General features: G+C 36.0%; 1 protein-coding gene across 2 annotated transcripts in view; it reads right to left on the reverse strand.

Annotated features, from left to right (window-relative positions):
* The window catches only part of LOC108728986 (uncharacterized), an 84,462-nt gene that overhangs the window by 13,603 nt on the left and 42,919 nt on the right, over window positions 1-27,940 (reverse strand). The window contains exons 1-2 of one of the 2 annotated variants that reach the window (XM_018457857.1): window positions 4,853-4,864; window positions 3,798-4,052 (exon numbers count right to left, since the gene is read on the reverse strand). In XM_018457857.1, coding sequence (XP_018313359.1) covers window positions 3,798-3,830 — 33 coding nt within the window. In that variant the 5' untranslated portion in view covers window positions 3,831-4,052; window positions 4,853-4,864. Of the gene's footprint in view, window positions 1-3,797; window positions 4,053-4,852; window positions 4,865-27,940 lie in introns of those variants that run through there. The other variant, XM_018457856.1, reaches the window with a different exon arrangement.

A 27,940-nucleotide genomic window follows, 5' to 3' on the forward strand; every position in this document is an offset into this window, starting at 1 on the left:
CAGCCAATCTTTTTTTTCAGTGTATAATTATATCAAAGCGTGCCCAGGTATCGGGAAAATTATCACGTTACTCTTGATATAAAAAAAATAATGACAGTTCCAATAGCATTTTTGTTGCCATATTTTCATTTTTAGTATAAAAAATGCGTGGAATTCTTTTATTTTTATAAGGAACCGTATAAGAACTACGAGAAACATTCTACTGAAATTGTTATTATTCTTTTATATTAATAATAAAATATCGTGCTAACTTCTGCATGTCAAGGCATGTGTGAGGTTGGCATTTTATCTTTTTGTACCGCAAGTTTTGACGCAAGTTCCATTTGCACCCGCAATAATTCTATTCCTGATAGGTTTTAGAAATAGTTCCGTTGATTTAATTAAAAAAATAACATTTCAAAATTTATAAGGTGCTATACTTCACGCACCTCAAAATTTGAAAAAATTAATTTTGTTCGTGAAATTTTATAATTCTCGAAGTTCTGTAGTTCCTAATAGGTTTTAGAAATAGTTCCGTTGATTTAACTTAAAAAAAAATGGACTACTTCACAGTCGTGCTAACTTCACAGATCCCTCAGTTAGCGTATATTAGGTCCGAAAGTTTACAAGTTGCTTTAATACTCTAACCGACACATTAGCATAAAAGCCAGGTGCAACGGCAAAGTTATGCGTTGTTTCTGGTTAGTCTGTTGCCAATCGTCAATTTTAGCTTTTCTTGTATATTATTATCATCGACAAAGGGCGAAATTTTGCTTCTACCATCTGCATCGCTGACAACGATACATTATTCAATAGAGAAAACTAACCAGCGGCTTTGAAATCGATACCAATAAACATGATCAGCATTCGACCTCATTGGAAATCAAAGCGTACAGGCGCGTATCGATTGAACAAATCAAGAACTGTTTCCATACAGTCATTCTTTGGTTATTCATAATGATTTTATCATTGGATAACTTCCAAACGACGCTGCGAAAAATTATATTCCCGCATTGATTAAGATTTCCATAAATCTTAAAATCCAAAATTGAAAAGAATTTTTTGATTCCGAGATTTCTTGTTTCTTACTCTTATAATTAAAATAGATTGGATCGTATAATAAACGACGCATTTTTGTGGGAAAAAAATGCATTTAATGATCTGCTGTTACGTCCGACATATTCGACGATGTACCGATGGCGACGTAATATTTATGATGATCCGAGGTAATCGGGAATCTTGTAAAATCCTCTCTCCGCAAAATCCTGACGGTATCTTCATCGAGTACCGGCAGCATCCGACATTCGCACAAATCGGCAACATCGACTTGTCGATGCATCGTCGTCACATCCACCGGGATGCGCGCGGCATATAAGCTGTATCCCAGTTTAACGTCGCGTTAAGAGGATTATTTATTGAAAGCATCGGCGCCGACGCGGACCGATTAGCATAGTAATGCCGCCGTGAGAGGCTGTTGCCAGTTTACGTGCGTGTGCGTGCGTCACTAATCTACCATTATTAAATTATCGGTGCAGCAGCGGCGCGGTGCACCAATGATTATCATTTATCAATATCACGGGCGTAGTAACGTCGCGAGATCGCTGCCGGTTTCGTGTATCTGTACATCGTCAGCACGTAATGTTATGTAGATACCACCGGTATGCGCGACATCAACCGGTGATAGGGATGTTGCTCTCTTCTCCCGATGTTGCAGGACCACTAATCGGTCCTGAACACGATCAGTGTGCGGTCCTACGAAAGTTATATCAATCGCAATACAATGTAATCGAACGAAGCGTTTATGACGCAATTTATTATTTAAATGACCCGCCTTGACCGAGTATGGCCTTTTTACTTATCTGTGTTGAACATTTCTCGGTCCATTTTCACTTAACTTTCTTCCCACTGTCCTATTTATAGAACAGCATCTTTTTAGGACAGCAATTTTTTTTCTCTCTATATATATACATATAATCCATATGTATAATAAGAAATTGAAAAGATACTCCATATGGAGTATTCATATGGAGAAAAAAATTATAAAGATGCTATTCTATAAATAGGACGGTGAAAAGAAATGAGTTAATTATTTATTATTTAAATGAAATATGGCTTTTAAATGAAATATAGCTTTCAATTGATCGTTTCATTGAAAATTATCAATATCGACAAAGTATATTTATGTACAAATCCATAGTGAATATTTATGAGTGTTTTACATGCCAAAAATTTGTGCCATATCTCACCCGATAGATTGCAATCTCTCTTCAAATATTATTAGAGAGATTTTAGCATAGATTGACGCGTTTATATATGAAATGATTCGAATTATAATAACAATTATATCGAAAGTGAGTTGTACAAAAACGCGACGAAGGTGTCTGGTTATGATAAAATAAAGGAAATGAAAGAAAAATATGGAGAGAAACATGGAGCACGATCCTCGTAATCCTAAAAATTTATCGACATGTTCGTGACAGCAGTTGAGAGAGGAAAACGTGAGACATCCACAGCTCTATCAGCGATTCGCGTGTATGCACACCGCTATCTCAATAATATGCTAATAACGCACGCGGCCGATGGTACTTTACGATCGTTACGTAGTTACGGAACATTGTAATTATTGTTTCGCTGCTCGCTCATCCGGTACAATGCAACGCCAGAACATGCACGCTCGTCGATTGTTACATCAATCGTACGGGGGCTCGTACACGATTATAATTATGGGTGACCTTAAGCACTCCGCACGCAACAAGCACACGGTGAAGGATTTTATTAAGAGATATCCGTGGAGAGGCTACTGTTAACACTTTGTGTGTCGAACAGGTTTCGATTGACTCTCTTCAAAAGATAATTTAACGAGTCAATTATTCAAAGCCCGTATTATATTGAAGATTAAAGTTTACAAATTAAAAATGAGAATTCAATTAATCAAATAAATTTAATTTTAATACGTTTTGTGTTTTGATCGGCTTAATTTAAATCTCCAATTTGTATCTTTAATCTTTAATCTCTAATTTATAGTCCAATATAGGCTTAACTAGATTAATACGACAAACACGATTTTTAACTATTTTCTTGTTTTCTAAATATTTTTTTTAATTTGTCAGTTAAGACCGGAATACAGATCTTTGCATAACACAAAAGGCATAAGAAAATTAACCAATCAGACCTTTTATTTTATATAAAGGAAAGAAGTGAAGGACTTTGATATTAGTTCATTTTCTTATATATTATGTATTTATACACTGAAAAAAATTTCTGGTTGAAAATGGACGAATCAGAATTTTCTGGTTAAATTTATTAGAATTCTAGTTGAGATAACAGGAATTCTGGTTGATACAATATTTCTGGTAAAATCTACTAGAATTCTCATTTTTATCAGAATAATTATATCAATCAGAATTCTGATTATCTCAACTAGAATTCTAGTAGATAGAAAATTCTGATTCGTCCATTTCCCACCAGAATTACTATTAATCCAACCAGATCATTTTTCTCAGTGTATGCAAAAGTCTCTGAGCTTTCGCTCTTACTCATTATTTTGCTTGAACATATATAATTCTTTAAACACGTTCCACACTGAAAGAGCGAAGTCAAATTTACCGGATTTGAATGTACACTGAGAAAATGCCTGAAAAATGGATGAACAGAAGATTCTGATTACATCAATCAGAATTCCAATTATCACAACTAGAATTTAGTAAATTTGACCAGAAAATTCTGATTCGTCCATTTTCAACTAGAATTCCAATTAAACATTTTTCTCAGTGTAAAAGTAGCAATTCGCCAAAATTCATCTTATAATTAGAACTTACCGCGACGAGGGTGCTGAGAGCTTCAATTCGCATAGTAGCTGGCCAGGCCAGCAAAGAGGCCGTAGGTTGCGAGCTGGTGGATCGATCCGCTCGTATCGATCCTTCGGTTACCGATCTCTCGGCTGCCGGCGTTATTCGGTGGACCTAAGTATACCGAGCCGACGACGATGACTCTCTCCCGATCGGCTCCACGCCGATTTCTCGTGATGATCCGTCGTGCCGATCGGGCGATGACATGGCTACTGCGCCGCCAACCTGTCGACAGAATCAATAAACATGTACTCGTATATTCCTGGCCTTTTACATCGCCACTAATCGCGATGATATTAATATCGCCAAATCATCATTCCATCCGAATCAGTATCGAGACTCGCAATCGATTATTTTCAATGCATAAACAGGTCACGCACTCTTATTAGCTTCGATCGAATTCAAATTGAATTTTAAATTATTCAAATAAATTTTATATCTTCTAAATTATTCAAATAAATTTTGTAATATCTCTAATCTAGAGACTGATTCAGTTCAGTTACCTTCTTGTCTAATCGATAAATTTATTATTCGACAATACTATGAATTAGACCACAATTGTACTCTGTATAATATTATTGAAAAAGTTTACTAAATTTTAATAAATATTTGTTTAAATATTACTAAACGTTTACTTAGAGTAAATAAATATTTACTCATTAAAAAATATACTTAAATTAATGGTTCTTATGTACCAAATAAATTTACATTTAGTATATATTTCGTTAATACTTACTATTCAAATAAATATTTATTAAAATTTAATACACCTTTTTGAGTGATTAAATACGAAAATATTTTAAATCTTAAACATAAATGTGAATACCATATATTAACTTATAAAATTTTGCTTTCTTTTCATCACGATCGTGATTTATCATACATTTTTACCTTTCACGCAAGAAAAATCTCCAGCAAATTTTAAAACTACTCATCACTTCAAACTTGTTCAAGATTTTTATGTGCTTAATTCTAAATGCACAAAATTGTCATATATATCACGACTTTAAGCTCCAAATGCTAACCGATTCTTCGATGAATCCTTATCCGCAAAAATCGTGAGCTAATTGCGCGAATGATATGAAGAGTCGCAATCAACCGCGTGAATCGAAAGGACAACGCGTTCGTCGCGACGTGTCACAACCGACTGGACCCGATTTCGAGATTTGCCGATAAAGTTAACGAGGCTGAATGCCGGCATTTCATGCAAGGTGCGGGCGTCGCGTCGTCTACATTTCGTCACTCATCGTTGCGAATCGATATCTTATCTTATGCTCACTTGTCTCAGGCAATTCCGGCGATTACGTCGCTTAGTAATGTGTTACTGACCTACCAAACAGGAATATATTTCCTCGTGAGAGACTCGACAATGTTTCTTGTGCAGCGAAAACTTTTTCTTTTTTTTTCTTTTATATTATATCTACAGCATTTCTTATCTTATTTATTGGGCTTTCACTATCACACCATCTATTAATACATGAATGATAATCCTGTCTGTTGCCTAAATCCCAATAATTCCGCAATCGTATAAATTCTAATTGATAAAGATGAGGAGTACGGGCGCCATGCATAACAGTATGGCGGTATCGACATCAACGCTCTCCTGGCATCATTCGTTATGTGAGTTAATGACTCTCGAGAAATCATCGATTGGTCCCCGTCTGGAAGTCGCGACGCCTCTCACACGGTGGAAACACGCCTTCTCACCGTTTCGTAATGGACGGGACTTCACGCGTGCGCGCGTTCGCCGTTCCGAGCAAATGAAACGGAACTAACTACTTTGATAAACGATGAGATGCGAAGAAAAGCTGTCGCCACCGACTGTAGAACTCCACATGTTTCTCGAGAGATCATGCGAGGCGACTACCAGAAACGAGATCCGTCTGTAATCGCGCGTTCCTCACTCGTCGCAAATTAATTCCAAGCAAAATGCCGAGATCGAGCTGATTATATCTGTTTCTGAGGGAAGATAGACTTATAAAAGGACGGCAATATTTAATCCTTCATTAGTCGCGTGAGATTAAATTAGCTAAGTGCCAATCTGTATGTTAAGAATGCTGAATAAAATAAAGCTGTTTGTATCCGTACACAGGAAGAACGATTTTGCTGAAATATCTAAAAATTTAACTGGATACAGATCTGAAAATAATTTTATTAATCCACACTGAAAGAAAAGATTGGCTGCTGCAGCAAATTAGATGATAAAATATGGCATAACAATTTTAATTGGCTGCAACAGCCAATTTTTGATTGCGTTAGCCTATCTGCAATGTCGGTAAAGGATTTCGATAGGCTAACGCAACCAAAAATTGGCTACTGCAACCAATTAAAAATGCTCAGCCAATCTTTTCTTTCAGTGCATCAAATTTTTAGATACTTCAGTAAAATCGTTCTTTCCGTGTATGTAAAGTGCACGTGAAAAATGCTAAGTGAAACAAAGTTGTTAAATAATGATGGGGTAACTTGATGACGTAGATGTTCTATGACGAGGCGATCGGCCTGGGTGTTCTCGTCATCGCAGGCTCGCCTGTCGTCATGAATCATCAGCGTCCACCTTCTATTGATTATCAAAATAGTAGCATCCACTCGATTCGATTGCTTCCAGTAGGCGGAGTTCAGGGGTCGATGAAAGCGACCGGCACGGCATAGTGCCGGTAATCGTAAGCGGATTAAAGTTATAATTTCGGATTATATTGCGCCGACATAGCACGGTGGAGATGTAATACATATGGTACCTATAAGTATCATTGCCAGTGAGTCACGCCGCTGAAGAATTCATTTGATAAGATGCTCAGTCACCGCTTCTTATCATGGTGTTTCCCCGGTAAGGACGCAACGGGGGCAGAGAGACACAAAGGAGGGATGTAACTCTTGTTTTGTCACTGAATGCATTATCGCGGACTATCGACGAATACGCGGAATTCAGTCGGTCTGCATTCCTTCGCGATTCGCGCATCGTTCTCGAAACTAATATTTAAAGAGATATCACAATTTGTCGTACTTAGTTTTGTGTAATTGGTACCCTAAAAATTTATTGATGGTTTTATCATTTATGGCTTAATTTATCAGAATTATTTTTAATTCTATTAAAAAAACTCAAGAACTCTTCAGGATGCATCAAGGAGGTTCTCGCGTTTGATGAAAAATAAGACAAGTCTATAATATACATGTAAGGCAAAAAATTAATAATATCAATAATATTTAGAAAAAAATTTCATTAATTTTTACCGTACTCACCATTTTGAAGATATTTAATTCTAAATTTATAGAATTTTACATTACAAATTGAAGGTATAACCTTATTCTGTAGTTATTCTCTTTTAAATTGAGACACTTGCATATAAGGAAGCAATTTAAAAATCGTTATAATCATAAAATAAACACTTAAGTTGGTTTTCGTAAAGTTTCATTTAAACCGTCCGTACAGTTTACAAGAAATTTATATTCTTCAATGAAAAAAGCTAGAATATATGTCAAATGGATGATGCGTATACATCAAATGAACATCTTACAAGTTTTATTTTATCATTTTGAAAATATTTAGTAACATATAAAATTAACAATAATTATATATAATAGCATAAGATATTGCTAGTAAAAAGTTTTTATTCCATTATTTTAATTATTTTACATATTGTGAATAACTGTCTATTGACTAGGAAGTAGCGCGAGAACCTCCTTAAAATTATATAAGAAAAAGTTTCTTTTTTAAATGAAGTGCTAACTTCACAAAGATTCGTTCTGGTGCGTGCACTCTAAATTTTTGGGAGTGAAATTTCACTCCAAGAAAAGTGATAGTTGCGTCAGTTTGGCAAGAATGAATTTCACTCCTAAAAATTTAGAGTGTGTACCTGCGAGTTCCTTACTGGAATGTGGCGGTACATGTGCAACCGATTTTGCACCGATTGACGATAACCAAACGGACTTAACGTGCCGTTATCATGCGTTACCGCTCAAATAACACACCGCACATAAATTTATAGCCGATTGCTGTCGCGAACTATCAACGAACACGACCGTTCCATTTTAAATTACACGACCAACCGCGATTGTATGCGCAAGTTGAAACATTCTTGAAGCTACAAGGATAAAAATAATGATGAAATATTATTTATATAGTGTTATTAATAACTTTGAGTAAGTGTTCTATATTCAAATTATGACCGATATAATTATATTATATATACAGGTTTTATGTACAATTAGAAAGATTACACAATAAACGCTGAACATTAAAAATTTTTTTATAACATACAATTGTTATTAAAAAATCTAACCGCAATTAGAAAAATAGGATTAGAATGATATGTGGAATTATATAAATAATATATACTGATATTGCTAATAACTTTATTAACAAAATTCTATGGTCGATAATTGACAAGATAACATTCAATAAATAATATCAACTTTAGAAATGCAACAAAAATGTCATAAACAACGAGAAAAGAGAAATTATAGTTATAATCTTCTAAATCCTTAATAAATAGACCGAACAAATCTTAATACCAGTCCTGATAATATAATATAACACGATAACTATATTACCGCGACAGTTTTTTTCAATTATTAGACGGGAATTTTACCAGGAAGTAACCGTGGACCTAACTTTAAAGATCAATGTTGCGTTGCAGTGGACGGTGGTCGTCGCAACGGGAAATAAGGTTTTAGTAAAAATCTTGACTAATCCCTTGGGAACTATATCTGACATCACGTTGTCCACCTACATGAAAACAACATCGACTTTCTCTTGCCTTCCGTTCTGGCGTTCTCGTCCTATTCTTTATTTCATTCGATCTTCAAGCACACATGCTCAAGGTCCATCAAATGAACCCCGTCGAGCCGGATGCGCAATCTCCATCGATCGACGTATTAACGATCTCGATGCCGCAAGATAAACAGTCAATCGGTCTGCTCTCGAAGACACAGGCACGACGAAGGCTTGTGGTTTAATTACGGCATCGTTTACGAGTAATGAACGAGACGTATAATTCTCGCACGGTGACTTGCAATCCTGGTAATTTGACCTGCATGAGTATTCTCAATGGTATCGCGAGATTATCCCAGTCTAGATCGCCGTTAAGCATTAATATCCCGCCGAGCGGAACAAATCGCGATTATTGTACTCCGGCCGATAGTTAAACGCGAGTAAACCCATATAACGATTGCAATAATTTTTTATCGATTCTGACAGAGTATAAGTGATATGGTAAGGTATGTAATGACGTAAGAATCGTTCGCGATATGCGATTTTGTAAGATGACGCTACAGTTGTACTTTAACCAACACGATAAGCCACATAATTCGTATTTTTGTACTGTCACGAGAATTTCGCCCGAATGAACATATATTCGTGACCTGTGATCGGGATTTCCTATCGCCGCGTAACGCATCGATAAGTACGAAGTACATAGAAGTCTATTGGCATTTAGCAGAATCGCCGCCGCCGCTTGTATTTGTATTGAATCACTTATCGGCGGCGGCGCCTAGCTACATCGCGATAAAAAAAACATCGTTGAGAATGCGTTGAGCTTGCTTAGCTGGCGCCTTCTATCTCACGAGCTGTCATTTATTATCGTTAACTTTTACGGTAATTACTGCATACGTCGAGCCCTTGGCGAGAAGTATGCAAGCGAGTAATCAAATAAAATCGATAGAAAGAGAGAGAGAGAGAGAGAGAGAGAGAGAGAGAGAGAGAGAGAGAGAGAGAGAGAGATAGAGAGACTGGCTTTCGGAACAATTGTTTATATTTCCAATTATTGTACAGTCCAGATTTTATAATTGCGACCGAATAGGAATTAAATCCATTTTGCGAAAATAACAAAGATTCAACATCATTTGGTACATTAAACTGTTTCTGATGGCTTGCGCCACTTCATGATGTCGCATGTCGCGATATATTCTCTTTATGAATCCATTGACATTACCATTCTTTCTGCCCACACGACGAACTCACCCTAACGATCCATGATCTTTAATTTACAATGACAGTTGCGATCTTATAAGATAAATAATGAAACGCCGACGTGCAACCGCACTCGTTAAAGTCAAGTAGGGTCCGCATAAACTCCATGCGGGCTTTTTCCGCGTGGGAAAACGTCATCGGTTATGATTCTTGATTTTCTTACTGTCGGCACAATCTGCGATCTCATCTTTCATTCCATAAATAAGGTCGGTTATATGTTACATTCTTTTTTTACAGTAATTTCCTATTGTATTCATTACAATTTCATTAATATTTCTAAAATATGACGGAAACACATACATATTATGGATATCGCAAAAACTTGTCGAATTTATTAAAAAATAGTTTTTTTGCTTGCATTGCCACAATTTAGTATAATTTATAAAATAGTAATTTATAATTTTTTGTAAACTGTTTGCTCTCCGAAGGTATTAATAAAGCATTATAACGTTACTAATGTTTTATGAATTACATCATTATACTTCTTTCTCTCTCTTTATCTATTTATCTCTTTTTCTCGTACGAGATCAGGAAAAGTCATCCTGTCGACTATTTCTTTTACTGTATTCTTCGAGTCGAGAAGATATCAAGAAAGATAGAAAAACTATATAATACAATATACCTCGTAAGATTTAACAATCTCACTCTCTCTCTTCTTCTCATTTCTCATAGTCTAGAAAAATTCTTCGCAGAAATAGCTAAAGTTATTCATCGAAACATTAGGTATGAATTATCGACATATCTCATTACGCCTGATAGACGTATATTATTCGCCCATTGATATATCACGTCAAAATAAAGATTATATGAAAATGTGAACGGTGAATATTGTTTAATATATTCCAATGGCTTTAGCAAATCGCCTAGATCGACACATTTGATCGATCATGGATACTTATATATTCGCTCTCAGAAAAATCTTTGGGAAAAATTGGTAAATGGAGCTGGCCTACTTAATATACGTGTAATATGTATAGACATATATGATTAGTTATGAAAATAAGATCAATTTGCACCGGGATTCATAATCCTACGCTGATGCGATAAAATATTACAATATTCCGCACAGTTTTATTATCATATTCGCGACTGCCGCTGATTATGTGTGGGAATATATTAAAGCGCGTGAACTATAAGTAACATCTATGTACAATTTATTACGCAAGAAAATCATGAAGGACATTCGAGGAACGATTAAAGACTTATATGAAACAAGTTGTTCTGAAGAATAAAAAATAAGAACAGTATTCATAGTCGGATCTTATACATATTTAGGTCTTTAGTACAGTCTGAAGTTGTCATAAACCAATCAGAGAGCTGTATTAGCATCTTAAAACATTTAAGACGGTCTTAAAATAAGAACCGACTATGAATACCGGCCATAATATCTCAAAAAGAAAATATATCTGTAATGCAGTCGAGCTTGTCGTGTGATACAAATTCATCTCAACTCGTACAACGGAGGTCAAGTGTTTAATGTATTTAATCGATCGTGTAAAAAGTAGTAGGTGGCGGTTTGACAACTACCGAGTATAAACGCCCACAAGAATTGTAAAGCGAGACTTAACGCGGTCGGAGCTAATCAAATTCGTTAAGCGCCTATCACTCGCGACTTACATACTCGAGCTCCGTCTCTTGAAAATAGTTCCTTCGTGGCTATCGCATAATTAATAAGTATACTCCGGAGACCCCATCGCGTAAATTCGCGCCGATTCTACATAATCACGGTTTCGCGGTGTTTGCGAGAGCGATCGTCACGGAAAACAAATTTAAATTTAACGTTTGATTATTATTAGATTTGGGTGACATAACTATTGTGTAACGACGATAGTTTTCTAATAAACAACCTTACATCTCAGACCGACGATAAATGATTAGCAATGATACAAATAAATCCTGCTTAAAAGTCGCTTAAAAGTCGAAGTTCATTTTTACCGGATACCCGCAAATAAGCCGACTTGCCTTCAAAACCGGCTCTATGATATTAAGCGCGATGGATCGTCAGATATTCCGCGACTGAGAGATTCGCCGAGACATTTTATTCAGAATGAACGAAGCTCATTCATGATATCACTTGTGAATGGCCCTCAGGGAACTCGCCCCGACTGAGGTATCACTGGGTGAACCGAAGCACAGCGAGAAGACTGGTTCCCCGGACCAGTCGCCAATTAAAGTGACACCGACAAAGCCGATGCTCCGTATTTATTATATATTAAGCAATTGTGGATTTTTTTGACGAAAACCTGAAATTCGTGTTTCCTTGACGACTCAATGACCTTGATCGCAAACGATGAATGTACGCACCCCTGATTTATAGTAAGACTCGCCCTTTTAGCATTAATTTCAAAGACATTAAAATGTTTCAACGTCGGATAATATTGAAGCATACTGAAACAATATCCACGCAAGATTGTAGAATGAACAAATATTTGACAATTTTGTGATAATATAAAGCTAGATTGCTAGACAATCAATATTATTGCACAATATTTCATTGTACAAAATTATTGATCATCTGAAAGCTGTATATTAAGCCTTCAGACATTATTTAGTTTGAATTGTTTAAAAGAGGTATCAATAATATCGTACAAAATAATTGTGCCTATTTCCACCAACGTAGATTAACTTTAATCTCGATCCAACTTACTTTTCATCTTTTGCTAATTCTTAAAATTAGAAAAAAATGAAGAGTACACTGAAAGAAAAGATTGGCTGCTGCAGTAAATTAGATGGTAAAACATGACATAGCATTTTTAATTGGTTGCAGCAACCAATTTTTGATTGCGTTAGCCTATCGAAATTCTATATTGACATTGTGGATAGGCTAACGCAACCAAAAATTGGCTCCAATTAAAAATCCTGTTATGCCATATTTTACCATCTAATTTGCTGCAACAGGCAATCTTTTCTTTCAGTGTAAATTAAATCGAGATTAAAGTTGATCTATATTGGTAGAAACATATAATGTTGTTCATTCGCATACAATGATTTTGTCGAACATTGAGTTTGCGTGAATCAGTCGCTCATAATCCGTTTACTCGGGTACGTTAGCAAACGCGGCGATGAATCTGGAACTTGGATGCGTGTCGCGCAAAAGAGGCGCCTACGTCCACTGTCACAAAGGCGAGTATTCGTTGCCACGCTAATGTCTTACTCCCACGAGAGTGACACGGTGAATAAGCAAATGGATTGCCTTCATTATCGCGATATATGCGGCGCCGCCTGCGATGGCTGAAATCTGGTTAGAGATCAACGAATGAAATCCAGCGAGTGCAACAGTGCAAATGTGACGTCCGGCAATAATGACCGCTGGAACAATGAAGTGGAATAAATTGTAATCCAGTCATATTACGCAATAGCATGTTACACACGTTCGTAATTTAACCCCCGCGATTATTATCCCTTCCTTTACCATGTATTTCCAGCGATTCAGTCATCTTTGTGAAATTTATATTTTTTTTCAACGATACCGATACGCCGTGGCATTTAGATAGGACGGTATTCACCGCCGGTTTACGGTGAAAAATCACGTTAGAGCCGCGAGATAAGCTTACGTATGCATACGGCGGCAGACGAGTTTATCGCCGTTCCACCAATGAACACGCGGCAGAACCAGAAGCAGATTGAATCGCCAGTCAGATGCATCTAAACTGCATAAATTTATTGCACTTTTATTGCGAGATTTGCAATGAGCGCGCGTCGCCACCGCGCCGCCGTGAATTCTTGTTCGGCAGTCTTCATACCGGGATCACAAAGATCGGAAAAACGTGCGACAAAACAAAGTACAGTTAATTGCGACTTCATCATAAAGATTACGCGTTCGCGTTAACTCTTGCGTCTAGTCGCCACCTTCAATCGGCAAACAGTATCCGCGTTTTACGACACCCTTGGCTGCTCTCTTAGATAAATCAATTTTAGGATCCATTACGCGGCTGTGTTTGAAATACATTTTGGAGCACGTTCTTGAAGTCTATATGGTATCGTAAATAAAGAGGCTCGAGCATCCCGGTATAATTGCAGATCGTCTTGCGTAATACACATACTTCTTTAACGTTCTCACGCATTCCCGCTTTCTTGCCGTTTACAACTTTATAATCCAACATGAACACAAATCACGTTGCATAATAAAATATATTTAACATTTATATACTTTTACAAATAAATCGAGATATTTCAGATAGAAAATCATAAAGTCACGTAAATAAAAAATTGCAGTGTAAAATAAAATAGAAGATTATATTATTTATACTGCAGTGATATCGTCGATCTTAAAAATTTCGTTAAATATAGAAAGACACATGGAACAAATTAATCTTTATTATTTTATTACGATTATAATGATTCATTTGTGTCATACAAAATGCCGCGAGCACTCGGTACGCATTACATCCGGTGTTTTAACTGCGTCGAGACGAGAGCAACGGAATGTGTCTCTTTTTTCTCTCTGTCTCTCTTTCTCCTTGATTTAGCGCCGGCTGCGTAAATCTTGGAACCGCGAACCGCGAGCGAGAACGGTCTCGTAGGCGACCGCAGTGATATATTTACAGTTTTTAAACGTTTTTTTTTTCAGCGATTTGCGCGGAACGCCGCGAGTCTGAGCTTAATAGCGCGTGACGCGCGAGATCAGCTTTTCTCTCGCTTTTGGGAGGTCATTTTCCGCGCAATACCGTGCAATCGTGCTCATGTTTTATTAATTCGATTTGCATAAGCTATTTGATTGAATAATTACCGTAAAGTTAATGGTATAATCGGAAATATTTCACTAACGCCTTCGAATGTCGTGATAGTTTCGCTTTTACGCGATTATTAGGCTGTAAATCTAATTCTAGTTTACTCAATATAAAAATACATCGTGGAAGATGAATGTCTCTATTTCTACTCATTTAAGAAAAATTGTACCAAAAACAGAAATTTAAATTATTCTTTTATGTAACAATTAACGAAAAAGTGTGATTACTTATCACTACACGAACCGTATTATATTTTAAATATGAAAATATATCATTTTAAGGGGATGCTGGAGTAGCCAAATTGTCGAGATTTTGGAGATCGATATAAATCTCCGAATTTACTGAACGGAATCAAAAATTCTTTTACAAGCTTAAAGTAGACGCAAAATTTAGGAGTGCTGCAATAGACTTTATACTAAAATCGTGAAAAAAAGTTAAAAACTTACATTTTTTCAACTCGTAGAGCTGTCACTTGACGTAGATGTTTCCTTAATACAAAAGTGTTATAGCTCGTATGGACCAAACGACAGTGCAATACTCAGCGCACAAATAATACTGAGTTTATGAAACTAAGATTAAAAGCTTCAAAAGAAAGATTTATATCGATCTGCAAGGGACGTGTATACAAACGCTGAGCGAAGATATGATAAACAAAGCAATAATTGTGTCTAGCAGTAGTAAAATCGTATATGGATTTATCTATCATACTATCAAAGTATTCATATACGATTTTATTAACAGACATTAATTGTTCTCAGATCTTTATCCTCTTATAATAATATACACATTGTCTCTCCGTTATAGACTTTGAATTGATACTTATAATTGCGATATCTTTATAACGATTATTTTTACGCACAATGACTTTGTCAAACAAGGGGCTTCTTATATTGACATCTAATTACACGCGCCACATCATTTCGGACATGACATCAGCTTGATAACGATAGGATGCGATCTAATGACCAATATACATCTATATCAGAAGTCTGTACATATATCGTATATTTTTTTATTTTATCTACCATTTTTAAACCGTTTTATATTTTAAATATGTATATACTTAACATTTTATATTTTTAACATTGAGAATGAACCCGATCGGGTTCGAAACGCCGTTTATGTATTATTGTTTTATTTCTTAATTATATTATATCTTCAATTTAAATATTGTTTTCTTATGGTTCGTAACCCTTTTCAACACTTTTATTATTACTCAATATAATTTAATTGTACAAGTTTTGTGTGTGTGTATGATCCAAGAAATTTAATCAATTTAAAAGCTCACTTTAATCCTTGATAGAATGAGAATTTAATAAAATTTAATCCTTGAGATAGAAAGAGAACTAAATTTGCTGAATTATAATTAATAATTTTATAATGACAGCACTGAGAGAAATGAGTTTATTAAAAAGGGATGACAATATGATGGTTTGGTTGGAAAACGGATCGATCATTATTGCGAATAATTTCTCATTAATTTTATTATTGTTAATGTAACAAATACACGATTTACGATACAAATCAAAATAATCAGTATTGATGGCAAATAAAAGTCTATCAAAAAATAAATTAGGTTTTACATAAATTGCTTCTGTTACTAATAACTGGTTGGAATAGCAGACTAGCATCAACCACAACAAATATTAAGACAAATTATTGTTGTTTACTGTTACTATCTACAAATCATTTGTTAAAAATACTGGTGGCTTGTTAAATTAACGAAATATTTTCTCTCAGTGTTGTAAAATAATATTGTAGAACAAATGACGTATACTAGATGTTTAATAAATATGCTATCATCTTCTCCACGCTTATTATTAACTCTATTTTATTCTTTCCGCTACCTTTGCCTTTGTAGTTCTTTTGTGTAGCCGCGTTCCTAGTGGTCGAGTTCCACATGCCGTTAACTTTGAGTCTCTAGATTTAATGGCTGCATTTATGTCGTAGTATGCTTCAGAGCCGAGCCAAAGATACACAAAAGAAAACGAATCCATTAGATTTTATTCTTTTTTTCTTATCAGATCACTGCGGACGACAAAAAGCTAAAGTATTAACATTTCAATTTACTCTTTCTTATTCAAATAAGTTTAACTAGTAAGAGTTAATGTAGTAAAAATCTTTCACAACAATTTTAATGTTTGAGAAGAAGGATGCAAACTTTCCATTGACGTCATTAAGAATCTTTTCAGTCTCATAATTTTTAACCGCAAAAAAAGAAAGAGGGAGTAACATTGTACAGATATACATAGTTACGTACACATACATAATTATGTTAACCACCCAAATACCGGAAGAGCTCAATAGTAAAAGCTACCAGACGCGCCATAAACACTAGACTCACGGATTTGGAATACCAGAGCTGCCGTAAAAATCGCGCTAGTATCAGCACGTAAACGTCACGGCTCCTCGCGTGATCTCGCAGTGGGCACTGCTTTCATTCAAAAACTGTTTATAATAAAGTGGCGATCGCAGACGCATCTCAGACAGGCAATTTATACATGTATTTATTTGTATTCCTGTACATGATATTGATATTGTCACGACTTTATAAAATATTACATGTTAGAATATTACAATGTTTGAATTGACGTTAAACTCGCTTATATTCTTAAATGCATCAGGTGTGGAGGACTCCTACAGAAGTCGGGGAAAGATCTCATTTGCATCACTATAAAGTCGCATCGATGTCAATGTCTCGGTAAACTTCAAAGACAAACAGAGGCCATTTCGGCTATATATCTCGAGGCATCGTTTTATATTCCTTACTTTTTTTCCTTTCGTTACTATCCGGTTCTTCTCACAACGCTGTTATCGATACACGACCGCCGCGTTGTGCGGTCGATTATAATGAAACGTTTCGATTTGAATGGCAATCAATATTGACCGAGTAGTGTCATAACAACTATTTGAAATTATAATTCCGCTAATGAGACGATTGTTTCGCCTTATTATCTGGTAATTATCGACCGTCTGGTTTTTTTGCGAATTGCTGATGTTTCCTCGTCACGCCGCACGGTTGGCATCGTAATCTAGTTTGCTCGCTGTGATATGTATCGGAATGTAAGAAAGGGAACGTGACTAATGTTTATGCAAATTTCATCCGGTGTTCTGTGGGCGCAACGGCAAACTAGCTTCCTATTATCGTGGCGAATATCGCGAAGGAAACATAATCGAGCGTGATCTAGGTGTCAACGGAGTGACAGCCGTCGCGGCGAACTCGGAGGAAGACAAATCACGCATGAAGAGATGAGAGAAAGAGATGTACAAGGGTGGGAAAAGGATATGAGGCTGAATGATGAATCCCCGCGCGATCTACGACAGACAGCGTTTTACATGCGGTTTATCTTCCGAGAATGAACCACGTGTATGCGTGAGACAACTCGACAAATCAATAAATTATAATCTATAAGGTAAATGTCCCACTTACACAAAATTTATTATTATTAATCTCAAATACTTTTTTTTATTACAGTATTATAATTTAATTGCATTTAAAGATTACAATTAAATTATAATATTACGTTTTAAAAAGTGTATATTTGAGACTAATATTAACTTAAATAAATAAAGTGTTATGTAAATGGACATAAATTATGTCCGGATATACATGTCCAGTCACTGGGATCGGACAATACCTATGTCCGGACAATTACACAAAACTTTATTTATTTATATTAATATTAATCTCAAATGCTTTTTTACCTTAAAGATCAATTTAAATTAGTTGTCTTTTGTCATTAAACATCTATTTATATTATTATTTTCCGTCAACATATTAATTTTTCAATTGTGGTCGGACACTGGGACAATTACGTCTCAGTGTCCGAAAATATTTATATTAAAAACCTTTTTGATATTGTATTATAAATTGTATTATTTATGAGAATCTAACGCTTAAACGTCTGGCTACTGGAACATTTACCTTAATACAGTTGAAAAGCTAGACAGTGTTAGCGGCTATCAATGCTATTGCTCGTCTCTTACGATCTGCGCCGTTTAAAACCAAGAAGTACGTTTACACAAAGTTCATTAACTTTCTCACGTATTTATCCTCGTGTTTCTATTAATTCGGCTAATTTTCAAAGATTTGATATTATCATTCGAATATCTAAACATGTTTGCGGACGAGACTTTTGGTATTTTAATGAGAATAGAAAACCATTTACCTCCGATACTCAAGATTTACAAGCCGGTTCAAACTCAACCCGACTATGTAAATTCGACTGTAATCGAGTTACTTAAGGTGTACACTTGTTCTATAAATAATGTAAACATTCTTCGCGAACAACTTTTTGCGAGAAGCCGTAAAAGCGAGTAAGGTGCAAGCGCAGCTTTTTAATTGGCCGCTTTTACGAGCAAAATAATAATCCGCCGCAATAATTAATTCATTTAGAGCTCGGTGACCCGGCGAGTGTAAATCAACGCTCTAATTGGCCGCAGGAAAAAACAGATGCGAATACACGAATATTAATATTTCCCAACGCTTTTGCGTATTCGCCGAAGGAAACATTATTTAAATTAAAATCATGTCGATGTCGATTCGTGCGATTCAGCTCGTTAGCGCGGCAGATCGTAATGTCTCCTGAACGCGACACGGCCACACGCAGTGTGGCATAATTAGATGAGTGTTTTGTACATTGTTTGCTTGGACATCGGCCGAATATTATAATAGGAACGCTCTCATGCATAATTAACGAACGATGCCTCGGCGTGTAAACTTATCGCGCGATTGGCGGCGAACGATAGTCGGCGGAGAGTCTGGGTCTTCAGAAGGAAGGATTTTTAATTTAGGATGCAAATTGCGACCGACCGACCGACCGACCGACCGCAATCACTGCCACAGAAACGACTTGCGGGAGAAGCAATTAAATTACAATTTCATGGCCTAACGCCCCGTAAAGCGACACGCGGTACAACTTTCGGAGACGTTGTTTTATCACTTTTCGCTGCGCGCAGTCCGCTTCGGATTTCTCTCGTAGCGGATTGCATCACCGCGCGGTGCCCTTAATCCCATTACGAATAAGTAATGGAGTCTCGTACACGCCGTCGGACGAGCGTAAAAATGTTGTGTCAGATTCCATCTCGACGCTTGTCGTTCGATAATTTACCGTGCGTCGTTCTCGTGAGCGCAAGGTCGCGTTCCTTTTACGCCTAATTCGATCCGCGCCTAATCGCGGCTTCCGAGAGAGCATCTCGAGAGTCTCAATCTTTCCTTCTCTCTCCTGTTCAAAGAACGAGTGAGGTCGGATGGCATCCAGACAGTCACTGCATTTTTACAGAAGTAACAAGAGGGCGGTGTCGATGACGATTTCGTGCGCCGATAGCAATCGGAAATCGATACCAGAACAACGATTGTGCGTGCATATATCATGTGACTCCATAATTACAGCGGCGCCATCAGTTTTATGAATGAGATTAAAACGCGCACGCGTTGTCGGCAGCGTGTTGTCCTCCCGTGTATCATTGTAAGTGCAAGGTGTAATTACTGACTACACAATATAACCATGTAAGTGTAATCGTCGATTAAAGATCGTCTGGTCTGATTGGATCTCATATTTCTTGCGTGGACTGCGAACGTTTGCTGTTTCGATCGCGTGTTTTTCTCACCTCGAGCACAGTTCTCATGATAACGCCAATGCAAATGTAGCATTTCAGTCTTGGTATAGCATTTCGCGTACGTTTTCTTTATATACTCTTTATATACTCGAAAGAAAGATTTTGTTGAAGTATCTTAAAGATTTAGCAAGATGCAGATCTGAAAACCATTTTGCTGGACCACATCAAAGAATTACGTAGAAAATTCAAGTGCTGAGTAATGCATGCAAAGTTTTGACATTCTACACTGTTAGAAATATGACCACGAGCTTCTTTTATATGTAAATAAAGCTCGTGATTATGAATGAAATTGAAAGTAATGAATGATTTAACTGAAAATATTAAGTTACAGTAGTTATTTAAATGTAACGAACGTGTACATTAAATTTATGAAATTTAACGTACTTTTCATAAAATTTTCTGGAAAGTACATTAAATTTCATGTACATGTATACAAATATATTATACTTTTCAGTTATAAATACATTAAATTTAATGTAATGTCATGAAATTTTTAACAGTGTAGCAACCAGCTTGAACGTCCTACATAAAATTAGACTAACCAAATTTTGATTAAAGCAACAATTTTAAAATTATATCTGAGTGACACGTCGTCGTACACGGACGTGTATTTAAAAATGTGTGATCTTGTATATCCGCGAATTTAACACATCTACTTTTTAAGTCAAATTATGTAATAAAGCTTTATGACACGCTGCATGTTCCGTGATGATTAACAACGCTTCTTTGTCAATTTGAGAGTGATTTAAGCATTATGGACATGTGAGCTATTCATTCTTGTATTTTTTTTGCTCCAAAGAGAGTTGAAACGTTCAAATAAAGAAGACATCAATCCAATTTCTGAGTATTGATTATTCACTAAGTAATTGCGCCGTTTATCGTTGCTGATTCTCATTAGCCTACTCTATCTATTTTTATATTGTTTAAAATTACAAAAAATAAGGAAGTCATATATCAATCAAATTATCGTTATTTATACAAAACATTTTTCTCGGTGTAATTCACCAAAGGACCACGTTGATCATCGTAAGATCAAATATTAAATGGAGAGAGAAATAATAAAAAGCAGAATCCCTTCAGGTTTCGGGATTATCCTGTGTCTAAAATTGATAGCACTTTTGACTTATTGGTTCGTATTCGCATCTCGCTTTTATCGATAAATGCGCGCATTTAGCATATATTCTACGTTACATGTACCATAAAAACTCAGAAATAAATGCGCGCATTTATCAATGAAAGTGAGATGTGAATACGGACCATTGTCTACATGCGAACTCGCCCGAGGCTGTCGATCGCTGTCGTGATTGGTTCGAAAAAGCGCGCTATAAGTAACTTATGAGGCGAGGGTGATTCATGCCGGGAGACATACCTCATTGAGTAGACTCATCCAGGACTCCTCGGCGACGGCGGTCGTGGTCAACGACGTCGTGAGTAACAGGCGTTAGGTGTTTCGCGAGATGATTAAACCGGCACCATCGGCCGCCCTCTCATTATCCCTACCTGTCCGTTCCCGAGAGATGCGTCTCTCACCTCCGCCTTCTATCCTTCTCGCCATCCGCCTCCTCCTTCTCCCCCTTGTGCATAAATGCATAAACCAGGGTGAAAACACGAGGATGCCGTAACGGCGTAATATCATTACGCAGTAAAGAGACTGCAAATTTGTGAGGGTCCGCGCCGATGGCATACCAACCAGTTGCCGGAATGTAAAAGCTCCCGTTTACGGATTTACCGTAAAGACCGTAATTTCTTTCTTCGACGAGACGGGCGCGTCGAGAAAGTAGCGTGCATAAAGTTCCGCGTTTATAAACGAGATTCCATTTATCATTGTAAACCTAAACGTGCAGCGATTTACAAATTAAGAAAATTACATGTCCAATTATTGTGCATTATTATTTATAATTTGTGCAATTATAGTTATATATAGAATTCATATAAATGAATCGTTTTATTATAGAAACGTTATAATACGACGCAAAAATACGGCTAATAATTTATGTCATTTATGATATTTCGCGCAGATGAAATATGACGAGTTCAAGGCAGAACAGTGAAGAGTTAATACCAGTTGCGTGAGTTATAACCAAGATGGGCGTTCCAATTCGCAAAATACTTGTAACAGGAGATACCGAGTCAATGAATATTATGAAGCGATTAAATCGATCTACATACACTGTATATACCGGTCGTAATATAAATGGTCAGATAAAATTTTAGCAATAAATTCCTTCAGTCCATTCGTAGCGCCACACACGATAGAATAGTAATTGAATCTTGACTATAAATGACTCGGGAATATTTCGTCCTTAATAGAAGCAACTAATAATATAATAAAGTATTAGGCTATTAGAAACAAGTAATTAACGTAAATCTTCGATCGGAATCTATTAAAATACGTTTCTACGTCTTTATTTAAGAAGTATCATTTTGCATATATACTCCACCGTGTTTGCATTATTGCAATATCATGAATTATCATAATTAGAAAAACTTAATTCTATCTAGACAATATTATAACACGAAAGGATAATTGAAATTTATCTTAATTCGCATGTATATACTGAAAAAATACTCAACTTTAATAAATAAGTAACCAAAGATAAACGTATATTTATTTGATACAAAAACCATTTGATTTAACTATCATTTTTTATTGAGTAAATATTTATTTATTGTAAGTAAATTTACTTATTGTTAGTACTGTTCAAAGAAATATGTATTAAGATTTAATACATTTTTTTTCAATGTATTTAAGATTGTATTATTTTCTACTTTTTGAAGTATTTCGTATAAACGGTATTGATTAATATTAAGCGATAAAAAAAATCGTAGAAACCGTTAGGAATGCTTTCGAAATACTCGAGCGAAACTGCAACTAAAACGGCACGAGCTATAAAGGATTAAGACGAACAGAGGAGCCTCTTTGATATACGATCTGCGCTTTTATGCACTCTCGAGCGTGTCATTCTGACGGTCGCATTAGTGCGAAGTCGAGATGCCATCGCTACCGGCATCGGTTGACCACTGCGATTCACCGCGACAAAGCTAGTCAAAGCTCGCGCGTAGTGTCAGCCATCGGTTGACAAATCGGCGGTCGACCGACCTGACAGCTAACACCCATTGGGCCGTTTTACAGTGATAAATCACATCGGTACATCAAGGTCTCTGCGAGGCTCGCGGCATTAGACCGGCACCCTTGTTATTTCTGTATCGTCTCCAATTGATTTCGTGCCTTTTTATCGTGGCGATTTGTTATTTCGGTGTGTAATGGAACGTCTCATCAAAATGGACCCCGTCGCGATTCCATTCGAGAGTTATTTACCTACATTTTTATTTCTCTTTTAGTCGGTGACTTACAAAAACAAGAATTATATGTCAAAGTTGAATCTAAAAGGTGAAAATAAATTTTAATTGAATATAAGGGCTGAACTTTAAGTAGAATCGATGGAAAAAATTATGCCTTTAAACAATCAACTTGACAGGGAATGATATTGCGCGACGCGGCACTATTCTTCACTTTCCCTTCAATTATTATAATGATGTTCTTTTATAATGACGTTACTTTTCAAAGAAGACCTTTGGATCGCAAGGCGCGATCAGTTAAAAAATCCACGGGGTCATGCGCGACATAAAATAGCAGGAACTTTAATTCTACATGCATCGCGATTTCGCAAAGATCGGTATCTTATCACGTGGACTATCGTTAAGTTTTTACCATATCATTAGGTACGTCGCGTCTATAGTCGCGCATTATGAGGAAAATCGTTTATGCTATATGATATTAACTCGCCACCGTATTATTTATTATTATTCGCAATTATCGTAAGTGAAACGCCATACTCGTGAACCTGTTTTATGGCATCAAAACGAGAATTCCTTACTGAGTAATTGCGCGCGGGGACGCGAGCGACTATAATTAAAAGAAATATTAATTATAGTTGTTATACGTGCCTCTCTTGCGAAATATAAGGTGACGCTTTGTAACAAAACCGTTAACGAAGAAATTCATCACGCGCGAAACGTGTATATCATACACGCTCAATTTGTCAGAAGAAGAGCACTCGGATACATGTCGTCGCATAATTTTTATAATCGGCTAGTGTAAGAAACGTTATGTAACGTCATGAAACCGCTCGTACTCCCTTCAAGTTTGCGATAATCTGACAAGTGATTAATTTCAACGTGTCTTTTTTTTTCGTTAGGCCGCTGATCGCTTCTTGCTTTACATCGCAATAGATATAACGCAACGTAGATTAAATCGGCAAGAAGGCAGAAATTCCAATAAATATACCTCGGCAATCCAGTTTCATCGCGCGTTGAGGCTTAATCGAGGGATTAGAGCGGCTACAGTGATGATAAATGCCGAGAGTGGGTTTCAATGTAAAGAAGCCGCTCCTTCTAAATGTTTCTCACTTCGTTTATTCTCATTCACCTTCTCACCACCTAATGCATTAATGGTTTCTCTTACTGCTTGAATTACGCCCGAAATTTCTAATCAATAACACGATCTCACGGCTAAAATACTTATTTTCATATAAATTCGGTATACATCTATAAATAATATTTATGAGACGATTTTTAAGACACGATAGCTACCTTTATCATTAACTGAGAAAAAATCTACTAAAATCTTAATACATATTTTTTTCAATACTTAACTTAATATTAATTCACTTACAGTAAATATTTACTCGGTAAAAAAAGATAGTTAAATCAAATTAATGGTTCTTGTATACCAAATAAATATATATTTAGTGAATATTCCATTAATACCATTCAAATAAATATATTTATTAAAATTTAGTACCCACATTTTTTCAGTGTATATAATTTGCAGCAATGGCTAGCAATATATGCGACGATGCAGATATAATATTTATATATAAATTACATTAATATAAAAAAATATGCTCCACAATACGAATAACAAATTAAACCGACATGCAAACTCGTGCGGCATTTTTCAATCCAACAGTTGGATTGTATTCAGAATTTCAACATCCCCCGATAAAAAAATTCGGTAGCAGGATTTTATCATTCAACCTCGAGTATAAATAAACGTCAATAGAACAACGGTTATTCGTGATGCAGAATCATTCTCTAGGTGCATGTCGCAGACAAGAACGGCCCACGAATTGATTCGTAGATTGTATCTAACTACGGCCTACCATCGCGGAGAAATGGTTGTGGGCGGGCACCCGAGAACCCGTATTGGCGACACACAAATCGCACCTTGTTGGTAGCAATTGCAACCGTTGCTACTAACGAGCAATAATTCTCTTTCTTCCTGTCAATAATGCGTAACTCTGTCACACTGAAAAAAACGCATGTAATTTTACATGGAAATTACATGTCTATGACTGGAAAATTATTTAAATTACATAAATATGATTGGAAATTTACTGGAAATCGTAAATTTCCAATCATATTTAGGTAATTTTCTCGTGCATTTTTTTCAGTGTAGAATTGGAAATTTCGAATATCTCATGGATTTCTCTTTCCAGATAGTAGGTTACGTTAGATAGATCTTATTCGAAAAATTATATAATATATCTCCGTTTATCAATCTACTTATTTTAACCTCGCACAACAATCGCCAGCAGAAATTCATGTGTTTTTCACGTATAAACACATTGGAATCTTGTCTTGGCGCAGATTCTAACGGTTGTAACGTGTCTAACGTATGATTGAAAGCATTTAGCAACGCCTGTACATTTGCATCCGTTTTACGAGCGTGTTACAATAGTATGTCATGCACTATCAATACCAGAGCATTTCCATACCTGCCGTAAACCGTAAAGTCGTCCGTAAGCCCGGGTTACAAATGAGTTGCTGCTTTATCATCTCCGGCGCCCCGAGAGAGCGCATCGAATGGCGAATACGTTACTACAGGGCACGGCGCGTCGTGAACCGGCTCTGATTGAATATGTCACATGCCACCTGGTACATTTGCATCCACATCGATATGTTTGACGCCGATGATGCATTACTAAGCGACTTGTCTCTCGAAATAAATCAATGCGCGAACGGTTAGAAATACATAAATATCGTTATTATGAACAGTTATATTGTCCGGTATTATAGAGAACGGACAATAAAACTCGGAGGCGGCACCTTCAATCGACACGTTCATGTAAAGGTGAGGCTTCTATTTATTATTTTTTTTATTAACACAGATCCATTCGTGCGGACAGGCATGAAGAAATGCGTAAGCAGATCCGTGACACGAATTTCACGGGATGAAATTGTCCATTAATATCAGATATTCCAAAGTTAACCCTTAATACATATAATTGCACTGAACCAAAACTGTATGTAAATACAATAAAATATTCATTGAATTATGAAAAAATAATTAAAATTGGTCCAATGAATTCTCATCATGATTTAGGTTATAAAACTATTACTAGAATTCATTGCAAAGATGAATATATAATTATATAAATGAATTCAATTATCGTATTATTGAATTAACTACATTAAGTCGGACATTAAATCGGACATTAATTAACGATTATTCATTGGATCAAAAATGACTAAAATTTTGTGGGTCATTCATGTCATGTGCGCTTCCTTTCTTTGAAATATTAGCTTAAGTAATTAATTATAACATTTATATACAATTTTTTTTTAAACATACAACAAATACTTTCTAAAGATGTCAAAATACATGTAAGAATCTCTTAATAATTTTTATATATTTGAAAAATGATGAAAATTCGTGGACACGAACGACCTATGTATAGTAAAGGATCGGAAAATCAACATTTTTATTTTTGTATATTCTCTTAAATATTTAATAAAAAGTCAACTTGCTCGTTTTTGATCGTTTCTATATCTGGTATTTTTGATGTGCAAGTTAATATAGAGCTTATCGTATGTTATTAAAGGTTAAGATTAGATCGAATCTGGAAATAGTGTCATACTATTAGCCGGATTCCGTAATTGCATACAGCGTAAAAATAATTCGATCAAAGTCAATGATCTTATCAGTCATATTTCTTGCGATGATATCTGCGCTATTTAAATGACGTAACTTGCACGTAGTATTTTAATGACAGGTTCAAAATTGATCTAAAAAATAAATACTAAAATATATTCAAAGATATAATTAATCGTTAGGAAAAATATTAGATAAATTAAATTAAATTAAATATCAAAGATGTAATTAAAAATATTAGATAAATTAAATTAAATTAAATTAACTTTCTAAAACGAAATATAGTTCATTCGATTTTACTTCATAAAGTCCTAAAGCTTTATATAACATGAGAATTTATTTCTCATGAAAATAGGAGACAAGTTTCTCATAGAAATATTGCATTATCGATATTAAATATGAACCGTCTTGCCGGAAAGATAGCAATGTCTCTTTGACCTCGGAGATGATTCAAGTGACGACTTTACGAGACGCGGCTTTATTATGTGTGTTTCGCCTTTTTCCCAAGGTAGGTTCGCTACGAACGTAGATCATCGTAAAGCGTTGGCTGCAGATTTCCGGTATTATTATAGATTACCGTAACGTTTTAGATTATCGTTCGATTCTCGACATCTCGTAACCTTTCTGACAGTCGTTGACAAGCCCCATCGGATCCCCAGGGCGGATCATGTACGGTAAAAAAGTAGGAATCGCTCGTCTGTTGAATGTCACGTGTACACACCATTCCAAGACGTTGAAAGACGTCTGCAAGACGATAAAACGCAAGATGAGATTGCGCGCTTAATCCCTGCGGTTTGCCGAAGGTGTCCGAGCTAAGAAAGGAAATACTGGCAGAGTCTGGAACATCCAGCGTGTATACGTC

Source organism: Mycetomoellerius zeteki, unplaced genomic scaffold (genome assembly GCF_001594055.1).
Source record: "Mycetomoellerius zeteki isolate Tzet28-1 unplaced genomic scaffold, Tzet1.0 scaffold69, whole genome shotgun sequence".
In the NCBI taxonomy this organism is placed as follows: Eukaryota; Metazoa; Arthropoda; class Insecta; order Hymenoptera; family Formicidae; genus Mycetomoellerius; species Mycetomoellerius zeteki.